The sequence below is a fragment of the Gekko japonicus genome, unplaced genomic scaffold, assembly GCF_001447785.1.
Source record: "Gekko japonicus isolate JY-2015 unplaced genomic scaffold, Gekko_japonicus_V1.1 scaffold3418, whole genome shotgun sequence".
In the NCBI taxonomy this organism is placed as follows: domain Eukaryota; kingdom Metazoa; phylum Chordata; class Lepidosauria; order Squamata; family Gekkonidae; genus Gekko; species Gekko japonicus.
In genome coordinates, this window is record NW_015174941.1 from 27,988 (window position 1) to 48,102 (window position 20,115).

At 48.6% G+C, this 20,115-nt stretch overlaps 1 protein-coding gene across 1 annotated transcript; it reads right to left on the minus strand.

The window, feature by feature from the left end:
* Nucleotides 1-632: 632 nt before the first annotated feature.
* Nucleotides 633-18,301, minus strand: KLHL10 (kelch like family member 10). Its single transcript, XM_015425106.1, has 5 exons — nucleotides 18,114-18,301; nucleotides 13,822-14,311; nucleotides 7,515-8,132; nucleotides 5,593-5,742; nucleotides 633-1,169 (listed from the first exon to the last, which is right to left on the minus strand). Exons 1-5 carry the CDS (start codon nucleotides 18,299-18,301, stop codon nucleotides 795-797), a joined length of 1,821 nt encoding a protein of 606 aa, XP_015280592.1. The 3' UTR covers nucleotides 633-794.
* Between the last annotated feature and the right edge of the window lie 1,814 nt (nucleotides 18,302-20,115).

Sequence of the window (20,115 nt, forward strand, 5' to 3'; positions counted from 1 at the left end):
CCCCCCGAATTTTTCCGTTTTTTTTCCGGGCCTTCACATCTCTAACCAGGGTTGCTATGCGGAAGCAGGTAATGGCAAACCTCCTTTGAACGTCTCTTTGCCTTGAAAACCCGACGGGTTTGCCACTAAGTCGGCTTTGACTTGATGGCAAAGCAAAAAAAGTTACAAGCGACAGCTCCGTCCTGTGGAATATCTAGGGAAGTGAATCGTTCCATATAAGATGGCTGTAGCGACCTTGAGCCCAAACAATAAGAAATGCAAAATGAGTAATCTGGGTGAGTAGGATTTTATTGGATCAACTTCTCGCAGTGCAGGATGGTGCAAGCATTCTACTTACACAGGGCTCTTCATCAGGGCTAGAAGGACAACTATCTCCTCTGCTGTATATACACATAAAGCAAGACTGATTCACAGGGAACATTTGCCTCTTGGACCGCAGCCACGGCACGCCATTCTTTCTTTCTGAGTATCTCAAGAATACTCCTCCTCCTGGGACAGGACGGTAGCCGCAGAGAGTAACCCTAGTTCTGCATCCTTTTAAAGTTGTCACCATTTTCATGAGTGCTTTTGGATCCCTCCAGTTTTAGGACCGTCTACGGAAGCAGGAGGAAAAAAAAAAGAATGGATCGGCAAGGTCCCGGGGTGAGGAAAGGACCGTGTGCGCCTTTCATTCAAAACCACGAGGACCACTCCCATGGCTGAATTTGGAAGAGGCGTGGGTATAAAAAAAGGCAGAATGCACCTGTGAGTACAGTTCTTGCTTAGAGGGCTTTATTAAGTCAAGCAGAGCTTTTTCACACAGGTAGCGTGCTTGTGGACGAGGAGTATTTGACCTCGTCCCTTTGGGACGACCCCACGTAGTTGTCCCTTCTGGCAGCGAATTCCCCGACGTTGGGCAGCCCCGGGACGACGCAGCAGCTCAGGGCGCTGCGGTAGATGCTCATGTCGTGGGCGTCGTACCACTCGTCCGTCTTCTCGTCGTAGCACTCCACGTTGAACGTCGTCGTGAAGCCGTTGAACCCGCCCACCACGAAGAGCAGGTCGTCCACCACTTCGATGCCAAAGTTGCTCCGGGGGTTGAACATGGTCGGGATGGTCCTCCAGGTGTTGGCTATCGGGTTGTAAGCCTCGGCGCTCCGAAGCCGGTTGGCGCCGTCGAATCCTCCCACCTGGAGACTCCAAAGAGACAGGGGAGTTGGTTGGCTGGGGAAAGCCACCAATCAAACCATTGAAGAATCGGTCTGCACCAACAAAAGCGTCCCCCTCTATTGGTTTGGCGCTTTATTCTTCGCCATGGATGGTTCTTTGGCTGGCCTCGGTCTATACCAGTGATGGCGAACCTTTTTGAGACCGTGTGCCCAAACTGCGACCCAAAATCCACTTATTGATCGCAGAGTGCCAACACGGCAATTGAACCTGAATACTGAGGTTCTTACTTTAGGAAAAACAACTCATACATTAACTTAAGATGATCCAAACAAAGTAAGGAACACAATCCCAAATGCTTTCATTGACTTAAAATTATTTGGCAGAGAATTCGACACTTTAATGATGGTCTGGGCCTGGCTGGGGCGACGGCACCCGTGCCCACGAAGAGGGCTCTGAGTGCCACCTCTGGCACCCGTGCCATAGGTTCGCCACCACTGGTCTATCAAAAACTACCACGTCCACCTCTCAGGGCAGTTAATTGTTATTTATTTCACCTGTTCTCCAAAGAGGTCAGAGGTTACCACACGCTCAGCATAGCATTAGCCACAAGGTATAGATAGGGGCTCTGGGGCAAGTGATGCTCTGTCTTCTTGGTGCTTGGGGGGGGGCAACAGTGGGAGGGCTTCTAGTGTCCTTGCCCCACTGGTGGACCTCCTGGTGGCACCTGGTATTATTGGCCACTGTGTGTCAGAGTGTTGGACTGGATGGACCACTGGCCTGTTCCAACATGGGCTTCTCTTATGTTCTTATACATATGGAGCAGAGGTCCATCATTGGCTATTAGCCACAAGGGATAGATAGGGGCTCTGGGGCAAGGGATGCTCTGTCTTCTTGGTGCTTGTGGGGGGGTCAACAGTGGGAGGGCTTCTAGTGTCCTGGCCCCACTGCTGGACCTCCTGATGGCACTGGGTATTTCTGGCCACTGTGTGACACAGAGTGTTGGACTGGATGGGCCTTTGGCCTGATCCAACACTGGCATCTCTTATGTTCGTAATATGGAGCAGAGGTCCATCAGTGGCTATTAGCCACAAGGTATAGATAGGGGCTCTGGGGCAAGTGATGCTCTGTCTTCTTGGTGCTTGGGGGGGTCAACAGTGGGAGGGCTCCTAGTGTCCTGGCCCCACTGCTGGACCTCCTGATGGGACCTGGTATTCCTGGCCACTGTGTGACACAGAGTGTTGGACTGGGTGGGCCACTGGCCTGATCCAACATTGGCGTCTCTTATGTTCTTGTGTTCTTATGTTATGTTCAGATTGTCCTATTATTCTATACACTTGTCAGGGATGCTCTAGGCTGATCCTCCACTGAGCAGGGGGTTGGACTAGATGGCCTCTATGACCCTTTCCAACTCTGTGATTCTAGGATTCCTAGGAGGCCCAGGTAAGGGATCTCAGGTGTCAGGAGAGACCCTTCTCCCAACCAATGTTCCCTCTAAGCTGTGGAGTCCTGTGAGCAAAAATTCTGCTTTGCCAGCTACTGGCATTGAAGTTGTGAGCGAGTGATTGGGCTGCTGCATCAATGAGTTTGCTCCAGAGCCCTCCTCCCTGAGCTAAGACAAAAAGGTGCGAGCCGGAGGCTAAAAATCTGTGAGCTGGCTCACACTGACTCAGCTTAGAGGGAACACTGCTCCCAACCCAACCCTGAGGCCCTGGAGAACCATTATGGGTGAGAGAGGTCCATAATGAGCTGGAGAGACCAGTGGTCCGATAAGGCAAGTTCATTTGAACTCCAAGGTTTCTAAGCCCACAATACGCCAACTCTCACTCTGCAGCAGGCGTCCTCAACATGGTGCCCGGGGGCGCCAGGGCATCCATCAACATCTTTCCTGGCACCTGCCAAGTGTTTTTAGAAGTGGGTGGGGCCAGGTAGAGTCCTGCCCAGTAGGGCTTCCGACTGCCCATTTGAGATCTGATTGGCTGAATAGATTCGAATAACGTCACAGCGACAGCTGTGTTGGTTCTGGTCTCCTCTTTCCCCGTTTTTAAATTTTACTCCTCTTATACGCTGCACTTGTGTGTGGTTGGTTCCTCTTCCCACGTGGCCATTTTGTGGCTTTGCCCATCACCCTGGGCAAGGATTAAAAAGTTACCCACAGGCTCAAAACGGTCGGGGATCCCTGCTCTCTCTCTCTCTCTCTCTCTCTCTCTCTCTCTCTCTCTCTCTCTCTCTCTCTCTATCTATCTATCATCTATCTATCATCTATCTATCATCTATCATCTATCTATCATCTATCTATCTATCACCTATCTATCTATCACCTAGCTATCTATCTATCTATCTATCTATCCATCCATCTATCTATCTATCATTTCAATTTATATCCCGTCTTGCCACAGAGCTGGCTCAAGGCGGCTAACAACACTAAAACATTCAAACAATAAATACATTAAAATATAGAGTAAATGCAAACAACAACCATTTGTCGTGCCAGTGATGATGTTGATGATAATAATGATGGCAGCGTACCAATATACAATTCCTTCCATCTTATCTAATCCCCTCATTTGTCAAAGTTCCCTCTCGAAATCAAGGATAATTGTATTGGACTTTTAAGCAAATTTTCATTTGAATATACGTTGAAGTTGCTAGTATTATGCATTATGGTCTGTGCTACCAAGCATTTTTGGCAAAATTACATCTCTAACCAGATCCTGAGCACCACCCTTGTAAGTTATATATAACTTATATATACCTTAAAAATACTTATAAGGTATTTTTGGGTATATATTTGGACCAGATATATCCGAGCACTCAAGTGCTCGGATATATCTGGTCCAATTATATACCCAAAAATACCTTATAAGTATTTTTAGGGTATATTCAGGTTGATATTCAGGAATCTCGGCAATAACAGTATCCTGATTCTTGTAGTTCTGGAATTTGTTTCTCGCTATTCACATCCTATAGCTGCTGGAAAGAGAAGGACCAGACCTGGGGTGTCGAACATAAGGCCCGGGGGCCAGTACCGGCCCATCCAACGTTCTTATGCCGCCCATGAGCAATTGGTTGCAAGGGAGGGAAGTGGGCGGAGCCACTCCGATTGCGGCTTCAGCATGGCAGAGCAACCTCGTCTGCAGCAGTCAAGCAGCGTGGGGGCGTCTGCCCAGTGCCGCACCACTGGCTCTCCAGTCTGCCCATATGGGTTTTCCTTTGCATCCCCCTCCCAGCCCAGGGGGCCTTGCAGTGAGGACACACCAACTCAGACCTTAACAGCTGCTGTTCTTTATACAGTTTATATCTCCAGTACCCGGCATTACGTTTTATGGCAAACATGGCCCAGCCCGACAAAATGACATTCGTGTCAGATCCAGCCCTCATAACAAATGAGTTCGACACCCCTGGACCAGACGCTCTCTCTTAGCCTCAAGCCTCCAGAGAGGGGTTACAAGATAGTCAAAGAGACAGACAGGCAAACCGTGGGTTTCCTTCCTGTTTACTACTCTGCCTCTGTCCTTTTGATGTGTAGACCGATACTCTCAGGGAATTGCTTCTTCCTTCCGTTCACATGTCTCTCTCTCACACACACAAAGAAGGAGGCACGCTTGCTCTCCATTTCTGCCACCACGGATGCAACCTCTTATCTGCATCCATCCAGGTAGTTAGAATAGGCATCTATCCCTATGTCTCGCCTATTTACTATCTAGAATGGACTTCCCTAAATAAAGAACTCTTTATTAGTTTGAAATCGACAGGGTGGCTCTGTGTAACTTTTTGTCAGCAAGCTGCCAATTATCTTCTTATTCCATTTTATATGTATGTCTATCGATGCGCTTGGTCTGCTTTCGTTTTCATATGTATCCCAGTTGATGCGCTTAATTGCTTAGCTGCTGGAACGAGTATATCTATCAAGGCCACAGGTGGTCCGCTGCTAGATAGTTGCTTGGGTGATCTCACAGAGGTACCGTGGGAAGAAGATATGTTTATGCTGCCTAGTACTGTTCGCTCCCAGGCCTGATGGCGCGCGGGGGAATTCCCGTAATTGGGCCTCAGTTGTTTGAATGCACTATAACCCGTCAGATCCATTGATTCCCCTCATTCCTAACAGTGACCCTGTACATGCATCTATAGCTTCAAATAAAGTAAAACCTTTCTACAAGAGTGTGCTTCTTTGACGCTGTGGGGAAGCCTGACACTTTTTAGCTTTGCTAGCACACTCAGGACAAAGAGAAGCTTCCGTTGCATGTATGCCTTGTGCGCTCTGCGACAACAGGATACAGGTGACTGGCTTACCATACCAGTGAACCTAACTCTCAGCCATTTGGCCAGTCTATGTCTGCGCCCAACCAAAGAAAGCGCAAACAGCGTTCTTGCTAATTTACTGTGAAAGCATTGCCACCACCCCCTGCCCCCCCCTTAAAAGCGAATAAAGAACTCTGGCCCTACCGCGTAGACGTGCTCCCCGTACGCAATGACGCCGATGCCGCTCCGCCTGCTTCTCATCGGTGCGATCAAGCTCCACTGATCTACTTTGGCGTCGTACACCTCGGCTGTGAACAGGCACTCGTTCCCGTTGAATCCACCACAGATGTAGACCTTTTTCCCCCCCGTTTCAAAGCCAAGTGGGGAGGAAAAGGCAGAAAGTTATAGCGGTGTTAGCAGATGAATGAGTCTATCACTACAGTATTGCCTTAAAGCGGTGCCCGGTTAAAGCCTGGAATCGGACAACAACCTTTAGCAGGTAAATCCAGGTGCATGTTTTAATTTTATTGTGATTTTTTAATAAAATTGTTATCTTCTGCCTAGGAAGATCTGTAGGCTACCGCAAGACAAGGTTATTAAAGTGGCTCTGGACGGAAGAACTAAAGTCACAGGGACAGAAGAACTAAAGTCACAGGGACAGAAGAACTAAAGTCACAGGGACAGAAGAACTAAAGTCACAGGGACAGAAGAACTAAAGTCTTGACTGTGCCATCAACCACAGCAGTGGGGACACGAGACAAGGCCTTTTCAGTGGCAGCCCCGTGGCTATGAACAACCTCCCCAGGGAAGTGCACCCGGCCCCCTCACTCTCAGAAGACAAGTTTTATTCATGACGGCATCTGATTAGTTCTTCTGCCCGTCGACAGTTTTAAATTACTGATTTTAACTAGTGCTTTTTCCATTCAATTTGATTTATTACGGTCAAAGATCAGCAAATGCCTTAAAATGTTACATACAGTTAACAGCGAAATACAGCCAGACAATTGGTACGGGTAAAAATTTTAGTTAAGACAACGTGGATTTTAAAATTTCCTAAGAATAGTCTTCTGTCTAGTTAGGATAGCCGTAGCACAAAATCTTGCTACCTTAGCAGCAGCTTCATTACAAATATCAGCTAAAAGAAGAGTAGAATACAACTGATTAGACCTGCTTGGGTAGGGGACGATCAGTGGTCATTTCGTAGAAAAAGAGGTGCAGGAGCTCATTAGCATAACTCATTTGCATATGCCACACCCCCTGACATCACCGGAAGTGTGTCAGAAGGCAACACCCACCGCTCAGGCTCCACTGGACTGTTTTGGATTGCTAGCTATTTGGGGGGGGGGGGAACGTGCAGATCTGCCCTTGCGGAGGAGGGAGAGCTTGTGCCTGAATAAGACTTGGTCTTAAAGGTGCCACTGGACTGTTTTGGACCGGGGGGCCGGGGGGGGGGGCTCTGCAACTTACCTGGCTGCTTCTTGCTCTGACTGAGGGCTGCTGGGAGCAGGGGGCAGGGCTTGTTGCATGTGCCTGCCCTTTGGGCTCTTTACTGCCGGAGCTCCGCTCCTGTAGGAAATGACCCCTGGCGACGATTATTTAGGAACGGATCTCGTGATAAAATCGACAAGATAAAAGAACGTGCTCAATTGTATCAACCTGTCCAGAATTACAAGGACAAAGTCGGCTTGCGTGTGGGGTGTGAGCATACGTCCCTTGCAGGAGGGCCGATGGGAGAACATTTAATCGTGCCAAAGCAAAAGCTCTGCACTGCTTTGGGGGTTCTAACAAATAAAGGTGACTGGATGGAGCAAATTTTAGATTTTTATTTCTCACCACTAAAAGGTGTGAGGCTCGTGCTCGGTCCACTCGGAGGGAAGTGTCCCATAATCCTTCTTTTGACAACCGCTTTGGCTCCTTGAAACCCGAGGTGTAGAAGGGCAGTGCTAGAGAAGCCTAGAAGTGCCGGTTTTTATTCTATTGCGGAAACCCAGCTGGAGTTAAGTCATTTTTTCCTGGGAGACCCCAAAAGACTTGACAGCTGGTGTCCTACCCTGAGATCTGGCGACCCTAGCAGATAACCGCCCCCTACACAACCAACCACCGGACGGATGCTCCCGACTGGTTACCTTTCCGTACAGGGTTGTGGCGCTTGCGTCACTCCTCTGCTCGTGCATGGGGGCAATCAGAGTCCACTGGTTGGTCTCGGGCTCGTACCTCTCGGCCGTGTTGAGGCGCACGTAGCCGTCAAAGCCACCCATGGCGTAGATGAAGTTTTCCAGGACAGTGACGCTCACGTAGCAGCGCCGGGAGTGCATGGGGGCCACTTGGTGCCACGTCTTCTTGACGGGCTCGAACCGCTTGACGCTGTTGAAATAGTCCACGCTGTCGAAGCCGCCGATGATGTACACGTAGCCCTTTAGGTAGGCGGCGCCGTGGTACGCCCGGGGGCTCTCTTGCTGGCACGTGACGTTCACCCAGCGGTCCGCTCGGGCGTCGTACGTCTCGATGGCGTTGGTCGGGCTGCCGCCGCTCCAGCCGCCGATGGCAAACAGGATGGCGTACGGCAGTCGGGGCCTCGTCAGCGGGTTGGTGAAGTCGGAGCTGGACGGGCCGTTCATATTGAGGTCGTACATGGCCTTCAGGGCGTCAATGATGATGGGCTTGCACTCCTCGCTGTCTTTCACGTAGTCGTGCATCTTGACGTTGTTCATGAAATATTCCGCATGCATCAAGGCCAAGCGGACCTACAGGAAGACCAATCAGAGAGTTGCAAACGAGGACAAGGGGGAAGCCCGGCTGCAGTAACCAGAAGCCGCGCGTAACGAGAGAGAAAGTCACGAAACAAAGTATAACATCAAAGACGCAAAAGCAGCCGTGACCAAACTACGAATGTCGTTTCAATTATACTCAATGAATTTCAAATCTGAATCATTCATGCACAAAATTGGCTTTTAGAAACTCGCAAGATCATATTCTTGCCCCAGGCCAAAGGTATGCCGATACATACTGGAAAAGTCCCAAAGGAAATTTTTTGTTGTTCAGTCGCACAGTCGAGTCCGACTCTTTGCGACCCCATGGACCAGATCCCGCCAGGCCTTCCTGTCTTCCGCCGTCCACTGAAGTTGGCTCAATTTCATGTCCGTTGCATCGATGACACTGTCTAACCATCTCATCCTTTGCCGTTCCCGTCTTCTTTGACCTTCAGTCTTTCCCAGCATCAGGGTCTTCTTCTCCAGTGAGTGCTCCCTTCTCATTGGGTGGCCAAAGTATTTGAGCTTCAGTTTCATTATCTGGCCTTCCAGGGAACAGTCAGGGTTGATTTCTTTTAGGATTGACTGATTTGATCTCCTTGCAGTCTAAATGGTTGTGAGGATTTTTTATGGTTCAAATAAAGTATAGTAAGTAAGCTTTGGTAAAACTTGATTTGTGGGTAGTACTTTGTGTTTAATAGGATTAGATATATCATTGAATGTCTACAGATATTCTTGAGGGCAGAAGACACTTGGTTGTATCTAAAGCAACAAACAGTACAGGCATCAATTACAAATTGAGGTTAAAATAAGTTACTTTGTTCAAAGATTTATTGAAGAATGTATCATTCTTTAAAGCTTACTTTTTTTGTAATTAGTGTGTTGGTTTGAATGTATAACTGTTCTTATGACCTTTATGTATATTTTTATTGTTATATTTGTTTTATTGTTTTAATCCTACCAATAAAATGTTAATGAGAAAAAAAAAGAGTCTTCTCCAGCACCACAGTTCAAAAGAATCTATTCTCCGGCGCTCGGCCTTCCTTATAGTCCAACTCTCGCAGCCATACGTGACTACTGGGAATACCATTGCTTTGACCATGCGGACTTTTGTTGGCAGGGTGATGTCTCTACTTTTTATCATGCTGTTTAGGTGCGCCATCGCTTTCCTCCCAAGGAGCAGGCGTCTTTTAATTTATCACAATTTCAGTGAGCAATATTCTTCAGACAATTTGGGTATCATTTTCAAAAATTCATATTCCATCAACCATTCAGTAGGAAAGTCAATGGTCCCAGCAGACTTGGAATGCCTGTTTCACTCCTAGTTTCCTCAAGATCGGGACTCCAATCTACAACTATTCAAATGCGAATACAAAATTCCAAGAAGTTCTCTTATCCGTCGGCATTCACCTTCAAGTTCTATCATAGAACTTTGCTCACTGAAATTGTGATAAGTTATTAGCCTTTGGGACTTTTCCAGTATGTATCAGCATACCTTTGGGTTGGGAGAAGAATATGATTATGTGACTTTATAAAAGCCAATTTTGTGCATGAATGATTCAGATTTGAAATTCATTGAGTGTAATTGAAACGACGTTAGTAATCTGGTCACGACTGCTTTCGCATCTTTGATGTTATACAGTACAACCATTCAAATGTTACACAATCTACAACTATTCAAATGTGAATACAAAATTCCAAGAGGTTCTCTCATCCGTCGGCATTCGCCTTCAAGTTCTATCATAGAACTTTGCTCACTGAAATTGTGGTAAGTTATTTGCCTTTGGGACTTTCCCAGTGTGTATCGGCATACCTTTGGACTGGGGCAAGAATATGATCGTGAGTTTATAAAAGCCAATTCTGTGCATGAATGATTCAGATTTGAAATTCATTGAGTGCAATTGAAACGACGTTAGTAATTTGGTCACGACTGCTTTCGCATCTTTGATGCTACACAATAGGGAACACGGCTGCCTGGAGAGATGGAGGCAAAAGGCGACATACATCCCATGCCAATCTCTCCAGTTCTCAGAAAACTTGAGGCAACCCAAGTAGACGCAGGTGGTAAAAGACAATATCCTGTTCCCTCCTAACCTGGCTTGGGTGTGAATCTCAGCCTCCGGCATGTGCGGCTAAGTGCGGACTACTCCCTATCCTCCTGCCAACTGCAAAGACCACAGGACAAGGGATAACCCACTAGCTTGAGGTCTCCGTGTCTCTCTGAGACCACAAATCATTCTATGTTTTATTTATTTATTTCACTGAGTTTATGAATCGCCCACCCTGCAAGCAGGCTCTGGGTGATCTACAGCCTTATAGGACATTTAAAATACAATCAGTATATGTAATTAAAGTTTGCCAGCAGTAAAATCAATCATTTAAAACCAATCCAAGGGAGTGATACAATAATCCCCCTTTACCGGCCAACTCTGCTGTCCCACACGGCAGGGTGTGGAAGGGTGGGGGGGGGGCACAGGAAGAAATGGGAGGGTGCCGGTCAGCTAAAAGCCTGGCAAAACATCTCTGCCTGACAGACCCTGAGGAACTGCGTCAGATGTTATTTGCTGTGTACATCGGCCAGAGCCCTGTGAACTCAGGGACTGGGTGATTTATCCTCTGGTTATAATAGTAATATCTGAGCTGAACAGGACTGCTGTCAGTTCTAGCCCCGCGCTGGTGTGAGCTGCCAGCCTTGTCCCCAGCTCGCCGTCCGCCCAGCGGTTCGAAAGCTTCGGCGAGTAGATAAAATGGGCACCACTCCTTAGAGAGAGTGGGCACACTGAACCCCCCCCCCCCCGTGGGGTGGAGCGGTGTTAACCCCGGCACCCCCCCCCCCCCGTGGGGTGGAGCGGTGTTAGCCGGCGAACGGAAGTCCAGCTCGCATGATGGAAAGCCTAGAGCAGTGGTGGCGAACCTATGGCACGGGTGCCAGAGGTGGCACTCAGAGCCCTCTCTGTGGGCACGGGTGCCATCGCCCCAGCCAGGCCCAGACCATCATTAAAGTGTCGAATTCTCTGCCAAACCATTTTAAGTCAACGAAAGCATTTGGGATTGCTTTCCTTACTTTGTTTGGGTCATCTTAAGTTAATGTATGAGTTGTTTTTTCTAAACTAACACCTCAGTATTCAGGTTAAATTGCCGTGTTGGCACTTTGCGATGAATAAGTGGGTTTTGGGTTGCAGTTTGGGCACTCGGTCTCTAAAAGGTTCGCCATCACTGGCCTAGAGAGATCTCCTTGGCGTGAAGAAAAGCCTGTAATGGGCCGTCTGGCCAGGCGATGGCAGTGTGGCGCTACAACTCAAGGAGTCTGGAGAAAAGCTGACGTCATCAAACTCGGCTGAGGAAATATGCCGTTCCGGATCACGTCTCATCTGCATCTGAACAAAACCCTCGTCGGCTGTGAATGTGTGCAATTTGAGATGCATATATGTTGTCCTCCCTTACCCCACAAAGCATTGTTAGTCCCTCGTGAAAAACGAGTAACTGTAAATCGCTCAGAGCCAGCAAGCTCTGCAGGATTGAGCGATCAATAAATCGAAAGGTTATTATTTATTATTATTTAATTTATAAATAGATAAAAGGTTTGGAAAGATCTCTGCCTGAATCCTAGAAGTGCTGCCACAAATCAGAGTAAAGAGCACTGGCATTCATAGAATGTTCGAGTTGGAAGGGGCCTTGCAGGTCACCTAGTCTAACCCCCCTGCACTCTGTATGAGCATAGCAGAAAGAAGAAGAGGAGAAGAGATTGGATTTCTACCCCATGGCCCTTCACTACCCGAAGGAGTCTCAGAGCGGCTGACAATCTCCTTTCCCTTCCCCTCCCCACAACAGGCACCCTGTGAGGTAGGCAGGGCTGAGAGAGCTCTTGACAGAAACTGCTCTTTTTTCAAAGACGGCTCTTATCAGAACTAGGGCCTGCCCAAGGTCATCCAGCCAGGCGCAAGTGGAGGAGTGGGGAATCAAACCCGGTTCTCCCAGATTAGAGTCCGCGCACTTAACCCACTACACATAAACTATGACATACCGGAAAGATGGTCGTCCAGCATCCGCTGGAAAACATCCAGCGAAGGAGCCTCCACCACCTCCCGAGGCAGACCGTTCATGCACTCAAGACAGCCACTGTGGGGCCGTGGCTAGAGTGTTGGGCTAGGATCCGAGAGACCCAGGTTCAAATCCACCATGGAAACTTGCCAGGTGACCATGGGCCTGTCACGCCCCTCAGCCTATCCAGCCTCCCAGGGTAGTTGTGAGGATTAAAAAAAAATGGAGGATGGAAGAATGTTGTGAACCACTTTGGATCCCAATTTGCGGGGTGGGGAGGGGATGTAAATGAAGTCAATAAACAAATACATTATTGTGGAATTAGCTATAAAGTTCTAACGCATGGGAGGAGGAGGAGATTGGACTTATACCCCGTGTGCTGCCCCAGCCAGCGTTTAAACTGTAGTTAAGTAGAACTGCCATATATATCTTTAAGAGCAGTGGCTCCTGGGAATTGAAGTCTTTAGTTAGACATCCCACAGCATCCGGCACTCAGAGAGGCGCGAGGATTAGAGTTTACATCTCTCTTCCCGTGGCCTTCTGTTATCTTCGAACAGCAAGGAGTGGGGACACGCATCCTTTTCACCATGAGCCAGTGAAATGAATTAGATTACGAAGATGTGAGTAAAGAGTCTTATAAATGCACGTGGACTTAATAATAAAAATGATTTTTTAATTCTACTTTGAATCTGGCCATGCGTTGAATCTGTCCAGAACCCAAAGGAGTCTCAGAGCAGCTTTCAATCTCCTTCCCCTCCCCCTCCCCACCACAGACACCCTGGGAGGCGGGTGGGGCTGAGAGAGCTCTTTCGAGAACTGCTCCTGAGAGAACAGCTCTGAGGGAACTGGTGACTGACCCAAGGTCACACCGGCAAACGAATCGTCAGGGAGAGGGAACCTGTGACTGACCCAAGGTCACACCTGCAGCTGCATGTTGGAGGAGTGGGGAAGAAGGAGGAGGAGGAGGAGATTGGATGTATACCCCATGGCCCTTCACTACCCAAAGGAGTCTCAGAGCGGCTTTCAATCTCCTTCCCCTCCCCCTCCCCACCACAGACACCCTGGGAGGCGGGTGGGGCCGAGAGAGCTCTTTCGAGGACTGCTCCTGAGAGAACAGCTCAGAGGGAACTTGTGACTGACCCAAGGTCACACCTGCAGCTGCATGTTGGAGGAGTGGGGAAGAAGGAGGAGGAGGAGGAGATTGGATTTGTACCCCATGGCCCTTCACTACCCAAAGGAGTCTCAGAGCAGCTTTCAATCTCCTTCCCCTCCCCCTCCCCACAACAGACACCCTGGGAGGCGGGTGGGGCTGAGAGAGCTCTTGAGAGAACTGCTCCTGAGAGAACAGCTCCGAGGGAACTTGTGACTGACCCAAGGTCACACCAGCAGCTGCATGTTGGAGGAGTGGGGAAGAAGGAGGAGGAGGAGATTGGATTTGTACCCCATGGCCCTTCACTACCCAAAGCAGTCCCAGAGCAGCTTTCAATCTCCTCCCCCTCCCCCTCCCCTCAACAGACACCCTGGGAGGTGGGGGTGGGGCCGAGAGAGCTCTTTCGAGGACTGCTCCTGAGAGAACAGCTCCGAGAGAACTGGTGGCTGACCCAAGGTCACGAGGGAAAACGAGTCGACAGGAAGAGCTAACCTTGGGGAGCAGCACTGCCATGTGCTGCTTCCTGTTCTGGGGGTCGTGGGTGATCCATTTGAGGATGGCTTCGAACACCGCGTCTTCCTGCTTCACGTTGAGTTCGTCCTTTTCAATGATGTCTTGAAACTCATTGACCGAGAGCTCCAGGAATTCGGTCGACGCTTTCACCATCTCCTCGAAGTTGTGCAGGATGAACATGTAGGCCGTCTGCCGCAGGTCGGGGCAATAGTAGTACTCCGTGAACTTGCAGATCCCGATACAGTTCTCCAGGCAGAGCTGGCATTTCATGAAGTCGGAACACGCCCGGACGATGCCCATCACGTTGAACTGGTCGGCGGCCACAAAGAGTCTCTCCACGTTATCCACCGTGATGGGCACTGTCCTTGTGTAGGCGTACTCGATGATCAGTTTCATCATATCCGGAGTGATGCCGGGAATATTATACACCCTCTTCTCTGTGTTATTCCAGCTGCTGGTGAACAGGGCTCTGGGAACAAAAAAGGAGACACAAGTCCAATGTCCCCTCTAAGCTGTGGAGTCTTGTGAGCAAAAATTCTGCCTTCTGAGCTACTGGCTTTAAAGCTGTGAGCGAGCGATTTGGCTGCTGCATAAAGTAGTTTGCTCTGGAGCCCCATCCTTCCTGAGCTAAGACAAAAATGTGTGAGCCGGAGGCTTAAAAACTGTGAGCTAGCTCACACTGACTCAGTTTAGAGGGAACACTGGATACAACCACTGCTTTCTTGGGTCCTGGAAGATCCGGGACAGGAAGAAGCAGTTATTTCTTCACATGGAGAAGAAATTCGCTTTTGTAATTCGCCTCCATGAGGCGTGGAGATGGCCATAGGCCTTAGATTGCTTTAGAAGAAGTTTAGACGAATACACAGAGGGCAGAGCAACTAACAGACCAGTTTGCCCAGGGATCCTGGAGGGTTCCCCCCCCCCTTCTTCTGGGCATAGAACAGGGGTCATTGGGGACTTGTGTGGGGGGAAAGCATTTGTGAATTTCCTGCATTGTGCAGGGGGGTGGACTAGGCCAGGTATGCCCAACAGGTAGATCTCATCCTTCCAAAAGGTCGATCACCAACCCCACTTGGTCTCACTAATGGTCTCACTAATGAGCAAGAGCGAAGTTTGAAAGATCGCGCAAGATCAGCCTGGAACAATACTTGACCTACATCCAATGTTCCCTCTAAGCTATGGAGTCTTGTGAGCAAAAATTCTACTTTGTGAGCTACTGGCATTAAAGTTGTGAGCGAGCAATTTGGCTTTGCTCTGGAGCCATCCTTCCTGAGCTAAGACAGAAATGTGTGAGCCGGAGGCTAGAAAAGTGTGAGCTAGCTCACGCTAACTCAGCTTAGAGGAAACACTGCCTACATCTAACACAAATAACTCTGAATAAAAGTTAAATAAAGATATTGAGACAGTTAAAGACAGTTAAAGGAAGTTATAACGCAATAGAAAATTTTAAAAATATTCGCAGTTCTTTCTGGATCTTCGTCTCTGTTTTGTTTCTGCTTATTTTGCTTACCAGTAAATGACAGAAGGTGCATTATAAATGGGGGGGAGGGGACACAACTTTAGCGGGTTAAAATCTAATTTGAAACTTTATTTTCATGGTGGTAGATCACCGGCACTTTTGGCCGGAAAAAACAGATCACTACCTGTTCGAAGTTGGACATGCCTGGACTAGAGGACCCTGAAGGAAATAGAACCACCCACCCCCATTCAAAGGCATGGACTTCTGGGTTTTTTGGAAGGATGAGATCACCACCGACTTACCTTTCTAAGAAACTTGGTTCAACAACACAGGAGAGAAAACACAGATAGCTTCTCCAGGAGAGAAAACACAGATAGCTTCTCCAGGAGAGAAAACACAGATAGCTTCTCCAGGAGAGAAAACACAGATAGCTTCTCCAGGAGAGAAAACACAGATAGCTTCTCCAGGAGAGAAAACACAGATAGCTTCTCCAGGAGAGAAAACACAGATAGCTTCTCCAGGAGAGAAAACACAGATAGCTTCTCCTAGAAAGTGGCAGCAGCTAACATGTTATTAAATTCTGTTCACGTCCAATGCTCCCTCTGAGCTGTGGAGTCTTATGAGCACAAATTCTACTTTGTGAGCTGCTGGCATTAAAGGTGTGAGCGAACGATTTGGCTGCGGCATAAATTGGTTTGCTCTGGAGCCGTCCCTTCCTTGAGAGCCAGTTTGGTGCGCGGACTCTGATCTGGGAGAACCGGGTTTGATTCCCCCACTCCTCCACTTGCGCCTGGCTGGATGACCTTGGGCAAGCCGTAGTTCTGATAAGAGCTGTTCTTGAAAAAGAGCAGTTTCTGTCAAGAGCTCTCTCAGCCCCACCTACCTCACAGGGTGTCTGTTGTGGGGAGGGGAAGGGAAAGGAGTTTGTAAGTCGCTCTGAGACACCTTTGGGGAGTGAAGGGCGGGGTATAAATCCATCTCTTCTTCTTCCTGAGCTAAGAAAAATATGAGCCGGAGGCTAAAAAAATGTGAGCTATCTCACACTAACTCAGCTTAGAGGGAACTCTGTTCACATGCTTCCTCCCAGTTTTCAGTTTTCTACTGAGGCTTGATACAGTCAGACAATGGGGTCCAGCCAACTCGGCAGAGTCTACGATGACTGGCCGTGGCTCCGGCATTCTTTCCCGGTGTCTCTTGCCAGGATCGTACCTGGACCAGTTCTGCACACCGCTCACAGGTTCCCCTACTAAGTTGCAACTGTGCCTCAGCCAGCGAAGGGTAAGTGAACTGTTCTTAAAACAAACTCCAACAGGTTAAGAGCCCCACTCTAACTATAACCACTGAACTGTACACGTTTGGATCAGCAAAGAACACAAATGGGCCAGTGCATCTTCTAAGAAGAGAAGAGACTGGATTTATACCCCGCCCTTCACTACCCAAAGGAGTCTCAGAGCGGCTTCCAATCTCCTTTCCCTTCCCCTCCCCACAACAGACACCCTGGGAGGTTAGGTGGGGCTGAGAGAGCTCTCCAGAGAACTGCCCTTGAGAGAACAGCTCTGAAAGAACTTATGGCCCAAGGTTGGACTTGAAACAAGAGCAGTATGCCATAGAAGTAATTACAGAAGTCTTCCATCTATGTAGTCTTTAAGTGTGAGGGCTCTTTGATAAAGAAACGGGCTGAAAGTAAACTGGGACCGTGTCCAGAATCTTTCACAAGCTGTATTGATCAGAAGTAGATGCTGTAAAATCTATCACAAGCTGTACCCCACTTGCCTACCACAAGGAATCCGACTGACGACGACCTTAAAATTCTATTGTCTGATAAGTTCTCGGCAATTACTTTGTCTGTTGCTGAATTCTTAGCTTATGTTTGGAAGCTTAGGGTAAGGGCGTACAAGTCTTAACCCCCTTGTATTCTTTAGAATTGTTATATTCTCAACTGAGTTTATTATTTCTGAAAAGTATAAAAATGATCCCTTGTTGGTGCAGCTTGGTGTAATTTCGTTCTATTTATTTTTTATTTGTTTCATTGTTCTCTTTGTTGCTGTGTTATGCCAATAAAGGTCTATGCAAGAGATAAAGTGGCCCCAGCTACATGCACAAGCTGTATTGAGCAAAAGTATAGGCTGTTGTTCATTATTACTGGTTATTGTAAGAAATAGACAATGTTGTCCTTTGGAATACTTGTATCAGTACAAATAACAAGAATCCTATAAGTTACATTGAGCACCATTGTATTATTCATGAGTAACTTTAAAGAGTCTGTGTCTATCGGTTGCCATCTAATGGTATAGATTGCTTTTGTATTGGGTTAACTGTCCATGAGCCTGTGATTTGGTGTGAGGCAGGGGGGCTGAGAGAGCTCTCTCGTGAACGGCTCGTGAGAGGACAGCCCTGAGAGAACTTGTGACTGACCCAAGGTCACCCAGCAGCTGCACGTGAAGTGGGGAATCAAACCCGGTTCTCCCAGATCAGAGTCCGCGCTCTGAGCCACGACACCAAACTGGCCTGTCAAGTGCTGCCAATTCGCAGCCGACGTGCGGCAACCCCATACAGTTTTCAAGGCAACCAATAGAGCTGGTCTGCCGTTGCCTGCCTCTGTGTCGTGACCCAGGTCTTCCTCGGCGGCCTCCCATCCAAGGACTAATCAGGGCCGACGCGGCTTAGCTTCCAAGATCAGATGAGATTTTGGCTAGCCTGGGCCCATCCAGGTGTGGACCCATGGCATCTTATAACCTCTTATTTAAAAAAAAAAAAAAACCCACCCAAGACAACAGGACAAGACATCGCTTTAGTACATCGGGGCACTGACCGAAAGTAAGAGCTGCAGCTGCAGAGGATGTTCTTGTGGGCGTTGAACTCGCAGCCGTTGACCTTGATGACCACGTCGCAAAGCTTCCCTTCCAGCCGAAGCTCGTTGAAGACCGTACAAGCCATGGCGCTCATCTTCCGCTCCATGTGGCAGTGGGAGTACCCCGCCGAAGCGGAGGCGTCGTCCATATTTTTTTTTCCGAGGCGGGGGGAGGGCAGGAGAAAGAGCCGCCGGGCCTTTCACTTAAACCTTTCTCTTGGAGGGGGAAAAAAACTGTGATTGGCTCAGAGGTTCCAGAACCTTTCTCATAATGAGATCCCCCCCCCCTCCTCGACGTGACCACCTTCTAGAATCTTGGCCACCCTGCTCGGAAGAAACCCGCTCAGAGTACACAATGGAGAGCGAGACTGGGATACCCGTTCCTGCGCGTTTTTTAAAAGGAGTCACGTCGGTGCAAAGACGACAGTCATCTCGTAGCAAACGTTGGCACACAACGTGGTGGCGCTGAGACGTTATTACACGTAGAGCACACCCCGCCAATTGTCCACTTGCGCCAAATTTACCTACCCAGAGTCAACGGCGGGCCCCAAACGTAAATTTTGGTGCAACTGCTTTCGATGACACCGAGCGACATAGAACCGCTTAAGCGTTTTTAGGTATTGCTCGGATGGGGAGTTGTTTTGAAAATAATGCTGTGTTTTCTCGTCTTTCTCAAACGGCTGCCACAGAATAGGCACAGAACACAGCAGGGGTGGAGAGGGCAGGACCGCTTTCTGAACAAAGGCAAGGGCATTTCCAGAGCCTGAGCTGAACGATACATATTCAGACCTCAAGCACGCTTTTCACCCAATTTCAGAAGATTATGTTTAAACTCCCATGTGCAGGATTGCAAGAGGTCAATTTACAACAGTCGTTGCGGGCACAAGGTGAGAATGACTGGCTGTGCTGCAGAATTGCCGAGTGAAGGACGGAGAGGACGGTTAGTAGAAGAAGAGATCGGATTTATACCCCACCCTTCACTCGGAGTCTCAGAGAGGCTTACAATCTCCTTTCCCTTCCCCTCCCCACAATAGACACCATGTGAGGGAGGCAGGGCTGAGAGAGCTCTGGAGAGAACTGCTCTGAGAGAACTCGTGACTGACCCAAGGTCACACCAGCAGCTGCAAGTGGAGGAGTGGGGCGTCAAACCCGGTTCTTCCAGATTATCATAGAATCATAGAATGTTAGAGTTGGAAGGGACCTTGCAGGTCATCTAGTCCAACCCCCTGCACTCTGCAGGAGCATAGCTGAAAGATAGCCCTTCATATCTACAACATACCCGAAAGATGGTCGTCCAGCCTCCACTTGAAAACGTCCAGCGAAGGAGCATCCACCACCTCCCAAGGCAGACTGTTCCACTGCTCGACCACTCTTACAGTTAGGAAGTTTCTCCTGATATTTAGCCGGTAACGACTCCCTTGTCATTTCCACCCATTAGATCTAGTCTTGCAGTCCGGAGCAAAAGAGAATAGATCTGAACCATCTTCTACATGACAGCCCTTCAAATACACAAAGACTGCAATCCTGTCCCCTCTAAGCCTTCTCTTGCCCAGGCTAAACAGACCCAACTCTTTCAGCCTTTCCTCATAATAAGACTTTGATTCCAACCCTCTCACCATCCTGGTTGCCCTCTTCCGGACACGCTCGAGCTTGTCAACATCCTTCCTAAAATGTGGTGCCCAAAACTGGGCACAGGACTCCAGGTGAGGCCTGACCATAGCAGAACAGAGCGGAACTACCACCTCCCGTGATCTGGATTAGAGTCCGCGCACTTAACCGCTACACCAAACCGGCTCTATTTAATAACGCAGAAGACCAATTCTGATTACGTCTCCAGAAGAACCACTACCAGTGAGTGACACAGGAGCACTGTTCTTCTTGGCACTCATTAGATATCACGTGCCATACACTTTTAACTCAGATGCGCAACATGCCGTTTACCTGCCCTACCCCCAAGGACTCA